Source organism: Alosa pseudoharengus, unplaced genomic scaffold (assembly GCF_046254945.1).
Source record: "Alosa pseudoharengus isolate Yale_2024_CS ecotype anadromous, Long Island Sound unplaced genomic scaffold, YU_APseudo_1.1 YU_APseudo_1.1_scf_9, whole genome shotgun sequence".
Taxonomy (NCBI): Eukaryota; Metazoa; Chordata; class Actinopteri; order Clupeiformes; family Clupeidae; genus Alosa; species Alosa pseudoharengus.
In genome coordinates this window covers 18,607,900-18,615,399 of record NW_027468881.1, presented here as the reverse complement: position 1 = coordinate 18,615,399, position 7,500 = coordinate 18,607,900, and the positions used below count along the sequence as shown (strand labels likewise).

The window sequence follows — 7,500 nt, the reverse complement described above, 5'->3', positions numbered from 1 at the left end:
TTTTCACATTCGAAGCGCTTGCCGCTGTCGTGTGACATCTGGTGCCGAATGAGGTTAGACTTCCAGTTGAAGGCCTTTGGGCACTGGTCACACTTATACTCCCTCTCCTCTGTATGCACAATCATATGCTGACCCAGACTGAGAGATGGAACACACACACACACACACACACACACACACACACACACACACACACAGAGAGAGAGAGAGAGAGAGAGAGAGAGAGACAAAGAGAGAAAGGTAAAAGATGAATTACAATGCTATGACAGTCAAAGTATAAAAAAATATACTGTTATTAATTAAAAAGCCTTCATTAATAAATGTAATAAATGTAATAAATGTGATCCTCGTGTGTGTGTGTGTGTTTAGACGCCCCCCCCCCTCCCCCCGCACCCCCTCCACACACCTGTACTCGCTGGGGAAGACCTTCTCGCAGTCCTTGCACTCGTGGACGGGCTCGTCATTGTCGTCCTTCTCCTGCTTGAACTCCTCGCCGCTGAGCGTGTCGAACAGCGACGTTGCGCTGCCGCACTGGTACTTCTGGTGCCGCCGCAGCTCCAGCTTGGAGGTGAACAGCTCGTCGCACTCCTCGCAGCGGTACATGTGCTCGTCTAAACACAAACAAACAAACAAACAAATCAAGACACATCACAGTTAATAATAATTTACATATTTCCACTTGTATACAGTTATTTCTTCTACATATAAATATATGTATTTAAATATACAGTAAGTAAATTCAAGTTCATGAATTCATTATTACTAAAAACATCTTTAAACTATTGTAAATCAAATTTATAACAATCATTTATGATTAAATGAATGAAAACAAATATGTGAAACACACTGCACTGTCAGGAAGCAAAGGAAAACAAAATCAATATTTTCCATTTCTCTTTTCAAAAATAAACTTTTAATCTTTTTCAAATTACGCCACGGAGTATGAGAAAATGTCTTTCATTTCCATGTCTGCTGTGCTACACTTCACTGGTCACACACACACCACGCTCGAAACGGCAAACATCCTCAACAGACAGTGGGAATAACAATAATACGAATAATTATGAAATAATCTGATGACGATTAAATCTGCAAAGCCGGCCATGCATCATGCAGAGCTGGGTCAGGTCAGGTACTGACGCTAACGCGCCCAGTGGTTCCAGATGTGCCGCACTGCACTGCGCTGACCACGCACGCCGAGCGCGAGGCCGATCTCCGCCCGTCCACCCGGGCTGCCCGGACGGCCCCTTTGTTTTTCCAACGCAGTATTTTTTAACGACCAAGGTCAAACGAATAAAAGAAGAAAAGAAGGTGGGGGCGGAGGAGTTGGGGGGTGGGGGGGTTAGAAGAGGCTTTTCTATGGCCGTATCCTCTAACGGGTGCCAAAGCCAACAGGCAATGCTGACTTATGGCTTTTACAGTTGAGTGGGAGGCTGGCTGCCCCCCGCCAAGCCCACCCCCAACAACCCCCCCCACCCACCCTCAACACCCATACATGCACGGCTTACTCATGATGGGGGGGGGGGGGGCATGGGGGGTGACCCCAAAAGTCTGGACCTGAACCCGACAAAGGCTTGATGAAACATTACTACACACCAACTGCCTCATACACACACACACACACAACCTTCTCTCTCTCTCCCATAGGGTCACCGTCCATGTAGTGTATATGGGCTGTGGTACAGCTTGACCAGAGCGGTGCTGGCTAATGTTCCGTGCTCCTCTTAGGGACCCTCTGAGGGCTGTCTGCTCTTATTTCTCCGCGCTTCAGGAGGACCCACCGTGGTCCGTCTGCTCTCGTTTCAGCCCACTTCACACGCCAGCGCCCCAATCCCCCACCCCCCCGCCCCGCCCTCTTTCATAGGCAACCAGCACGCCACGCCAAAAACATGTTACAAAGCACTTATGGAGCCTTTATTACATGCCTTATAACACTTACAGATTCTGCTATAAAACATGGACTCCATATGGGGGGGGGGGGCGTTTGGATGGGTGAAGAGAGCAAGAGAGAGAGAGAGAGAGAGAGAGAGAGAGAGAGAGAGAGAGAGAGAGAGATGACGGGGAAAAACAGAAAGGTTTTAGGTCATACGGTGTAATGGTCTGTTTTTTTGGGGGCTTTTAAATGTGAGGCCTAAAAATGCGCCGCAGCGAAGGCATCGTTTGGAAGTCAGCAGTCATTACAGTTCTGGCTGACTGCTAAGGGTGATAGTGAGGGGAATGCAGCTGGGGAGGGAGAGAGAGAGAGAGAGAGAGAGAGAGAGAGAGAGAGAGAGAGAGAGAGAGAGAGAGAGAGAGAGAGAGAGAGAGAGAGAGAGAAGAGGGGGCTGAATAAAAATGATTTTGCCACATTATCTTTTTGTTCCATCAGCCCCCACTCAAGACGGACAGGAATGCAGGATACTTGGAGAGAGAGAAGGAGAGAGGGGGGAGTGGGGAAGAGAGGGAGAGAGAGAGAAGAAAGAAAGGAGAGACTAATAGCCCTCTCGCAGAAGTGGGGGGAACACAATTATGTGCAGTTTAGCAGTTAATCTGTGAGCATGGGTGAAGTCTCAGGAGGCTCCTCGAGCTCCACTCCAAATTCCAGCACCGATAAGCCGCGGGGAGAGGAGAGAAAAGACCAACTCTCCCCCTCTCTCTTTCTCTTTCTCCGTCTGTCTGCCTGCCTCTCTTTCTCTTTCTCAGACTGGCTCATGAAAAGACATGGAAGTTCCCTCTTCACCCTTTCTAACTCCTCACATAGAGCAGAAGTCTCTCTCTCTCGCTCTCTCTCTCTCTCTGTCTTGCTCTGTGTCTCTAAGGGGTCTGGGGATATATATCTTTTGGAGCAAACATTATATGAATATTTCCAAATGTCTGGGGCTTGTGTGAGTACCTCAAGCTGCCTGGGTTCATCTTTATAGTCCATGACAAGTCTACATAATCATGACGTCTCCCCCCATTTCAACCCAAATCAAGGGAAACACAACACAACAGCGTACCTGACAACCACTCTTACTAAAACCAGACCACTGCGTCTCCGATGCCATTCGCCCTCCTCCTGCAGAGCATGAACACTATCTGCAGCCTAATTTAATTATGTCCGCTAGCGTCTGGTCCTGTACGTCTCTCCACGACATGATTTCGCTCCCAGTCTAGCAGAAAGTCTACTTTGTCTTTTCAACACAATCGTTAAGGTGACTGTGGGTCTTGACAGGAAAAAAAATGCATTTAGCTTTTTGAAAATGGCAAGATTCCTTTATAAAATCAATAAATTTTGCCAAACGCTATAAAGATGATTTAAGGTTGCCCTTGCCAAAAACTGAATGCCTTCACTCATTCATTTCCCTCCATTGCGATTTAATTCACACATCAATATATTAAATAAATGCATGGAATATTTAGAGTGAAGCATTGCACATCAATATGAAAGCACGATGGACCTAAAACAGGCAGGCTGGCCGTAGATCTATTTTTTTGTCTAGCTCAACCGTTTCAGTCCGACAAGGCCTGAGAGCTGGTGCTAGCACTACCACTACTATCTGCCTCTGACAGATCAAAAACTAATTGTACGCCTGGCAAAGCACTGTCTGTTCCAAATGAATGGTTTACGCAAACATAATTTTTCTGGAAAATGAACATTTCGAGGACTGCGTGTTCGCTCTTCTGCAAAGGGCGGCATCTCAGCGATCATTTGGAGTTAGTTTAAAATTGCACTAATGAGATGCATTCATCTCACCTTCCAGATTCGGTGCCATCGATCCCTCCGGGAAAATCCCGTCCTTCATATACACCAGCAGCTCCTCCCCGATCTCGATGTCTCTGATGGCTTTATAATAGATCTACAATGGAAACAAATAGAAACGCAAACAACTTGAGGGAAAGAAATACATGTTTCAGCATAAAAAGAAAATATCTATTTGTGAATTATTATTATTATTATTATTATTATTATTATTATTATTATTAGGCCTTAGGCATATATCATCATGATCGTTGTTGTTGTTACTATTAGCTTATTGAAGTATTATTATTATTGCAGTAATGATAATAATTGCAAACACTATGCTCCATGATGTACATGAAATACATTCAGTTTAAAAGGGATGTGAGTCAATTCCCATTCCTGATTCTAGGACTGATGGAGTTTCCCCCCCGTTATTCGTTTCCGCATTCATTCCAGAAGAATGTTAAGTACTGACACTTTCACTGTTAATATTTTCAGTGCAATTGTGATTATATTTTCATAGTGTTGATGTAAACATGTGAAGATGTAAAACATGTTCACATAAATTCTAAAATAAAATGTGCTATATGAATAAATCAGTAACAGAAAGAGTGAATAAAAACACACCAACACGTTATGTATGCTCAGTATGCGGTTGCGATTTTCATTAATTTGTAGATGACACATGCATCAAGCATTTCGTTATTTGCCAAACATTAACCACATTAAAATGTCAGAACACGACTGGTTTAAGGGTTGCATACAACTGTTTCCATTCAGTAGCATATTTGACTATAGACATCAATGAAAGTTGATGTTTACATCACAGCCTCATATTCTAATGTCTTGCGTTGGCTCCTTATCAGGCAACAAAAAAGAAACCGGTTCGAAAAACGAAAAAAAAAGGTCACAATTAATTAAACTATGTTGCAAACATTTATGACACATAAAACATTTTACACATTACACAACATGTTAAATTGGCTACAGGGTTTTAGCGATGAAAAATGAATTGTACAAAATTATATTTTTAAAACACATCAAAATAAGCCTTATTTCGACAATTTTGAATAATGATTACAAAATCATCAACTTATGACAGCTTATCTGTATAAACAACGTAGCAGTAAGCCTACAAATTAATTTAGAAAGAACAATCGCGAAGCATTAATTCAATAAATCGCAAAGCATTAATTCAATAAATAGCCTCCAGGGGGCGCTCCACGCCTACGAACAAGAGTTAGTTCAAAGATACAATACAATAGAGGTACTGATAGAAGGTCAGAAAGAATGTATGTGAGAGTTAGCCACTGATTATGTTTGCGTGTGTGTGTGTATGTGTGTGTGTGTGTGTGTGTGAGAGAGAGAGAGAGAGAGAGAGAGAGAGAGAGAGAGAGAGAGAGAGACTTCATCCAATACTTTTATCGGCCTTATGTTGTGACAACCTAGAAGCGTGTAACTAAACTACTGCAGGCCGTGGGATGCTGATGCATGACACTCACCTTACTTTGTTTAGACAAAAAACAATATATTATTATTATTATTATTATTATTATTATTATTATTATTATTATTATTGAATACTACATTTACGATCTCGCAAAAGATGTAATGGCAGGTCTGACCTTTTTGTTTTCGGCGAGTTGGCAGAGTTGGGGAAGTTGAGTAGCGGCAGATCTGAGCGCCTCCAGTTGCAAGAGCAGTTCTGTCCCGGCGGAGTTAACTACACAACCCATAGTATCATTACACGGGCTCGAGACGCGGCTCGAGGCAGAGCTGGGCCCCACGGTTTCGCGGCGGTCAGCGTCTCGTGTTTGTCTGACTCTCTCTCTTTCTCTCTCCCTCTCTCTCGCTTGCTTCCTCTCTGCCCCTTGCGCTCAAATCTTCCTCACGCAGATACGGAACGCACGGATATGCACCTCTGTCTCTGTCTCTGTCTCACGCGCACACACTCTCTAGTCAGCCCGAGCGCGTCTTTGATGAGGTGAGCTCGCTCATTAGTGATTCCCTATCGCCCCTCAGAGCGCCCGCAGTTCACCGGCAGCCACTCCTCCTCCTGCCTCTTATCTCAAACCAAAGGACTGACGGTCTCGCGGAGCAGACCCCTCCCCGCTGTCCCTCTCCACTCTGGCCACTAGATTAATCTATTATTGATGAAAAATGTATGATAAAAAAATATGTACTTTCAAAAATACAAGGGAAATGAAATGCTATTAGGCGCACTGATCTGAAGGACGTTTTTTTTTTTGGATAGAGAAAATGCTGAACAACGTGTTTTCGTTTAAGCTTGTGCTACAGTAAACACAATCGCTACACCTGTTTTTACTTGTTATCTTTCAGCATATGTATTCCACAGTTTGCACTACGCATTCCCGTATTTATGTTAGCGACATACACGGATACATTAAACATTTGGGACATGTTCGAAAATAATTGGTTACAATTGAGAATTTACTTTCTCAGATACTAGGCTACACACTCTAAAATGTAAACCTTAAATGTGATTGCTCACTGTGTTGGCATAAACACTAAGAAAAACTACTTGGGTCAACTCGACATAACCATAAACAAAATACAGAATAAGACTAAAAATACTACAACGCTTATAAGTTACTTAGAAAAATCGTTGTCTATTTTTAAGACTAAAAAAATATATCGATGCTGACATTTTTGTAGTGCCATGAAATAAATATGCAAGTATTACAGAGGTAATGGTATTGGTGTTTTCTGTGTTATTGCCATTATTCAATCATGAAACTAGGAAACGCGGGTTATTTGCAAGTAGGGCCTACGAATTTTAACATTTATATTTATAAAACGACAAATTTAATTTGATTGGGCAGAAAATTGTTTGTTATTATATTTATGTAAAAATAACCAAATACGATTGCATGTATTACTCAACGGGAACGTCCTTCCTGAAACATGTACATATAAAGCTAAAATGTTATATGCTAAACTATTTGAACACAATTGTTTTATCTATCGAATATGTAGCCTACCTGGTAGAAAATACACACACAAGTACGGTCATAGTTGCACTACAAATTCATACCCGCACACTGGCACACAAATGAACAAACAAAACATATGTGACCTAACAAATATGACTGACAGGGAAAATATATATACTATTTTATATGTAACACAGTAAATTCAATTAAACACGGCCGTGTCATATGCATTCTCATTATTCAGGATTCCCCGGTCTCTGTCCAGATTGGACTCTGAACTCTAATAATTTAAGCCAGAGAGCGTCTGCTGCCTGTCTGTCTCTCGTTTTGTGTTCGCATGTGCCGCGCACAGAGGAGCGCTACTGCGACTTTGCGAGTGCGTTAAAGAGGCTCTTTGAGGCGCGGCATTGTGTGGGGGCTGAGCTCAGGCGAGCTGAGCTGAGCTGTCTCTACAGTAAATCTTTTGAGGATGTGACAGCGCCAGGAGGACCATCTTGACTTGACCCCCTCAGCCAAGCCACCGGAGCAGGGGGCAAATGCCCCATCCATCCATCAATGACATGCCTCACATAATCCCCCTACTGTCCACACACACACACACACACACACACACACACACACACACACACAAATCTCACAGCTGAGATGCTGAGACAGTCTGAAAATAATGCTTCAACACACAATCATACTACACTACACAGCCATTAAAAAGTCTACTACAAATCATTTCAATCTTGTATTAGGCCTAGCCATTTTAATGTGTTAAACATTTGCAAATAGTTGGTATTAGTATGGGTGCATCTGAATCTCTCTCTCTCTGTGTGTGTGTGTGTGTGTGTGTGT

At 42.7% G+C, this 7,500-nt stretch overlaps 1 protein-coding gene across 1 annotated transcript in view; it reads right to left on the bottom strand.

Annotated features, from left to right (window-relative positions):
* The window catches only part of prdm16 (PR domain containing 16), a 209,481-nt gene that overhangs the window by 4,352 nt on the left and 197,629 nt on the right, over positions 1–7,500 (bottom strand). Inside the window, exons 5-7 of the mRNA XM_076276845.1 lie at positions 3,716–3,818; positions 407–611; positions 1–138 (exon numbers count right to left, since the gene is read on the bottom strand). The exon at positions 1–138 is cut by the window's left edge and continues 10 nt beyond it. Of these exons, the coding sequence (XP_076132960.1) occupies positions 1–138; positions 407–611; positions 3,716–3,818 (446 nt within the window). The remainder of the gene's footprint in view (positions 139–406; positions 612–3,715; positions 3,819–7,500) is intronic.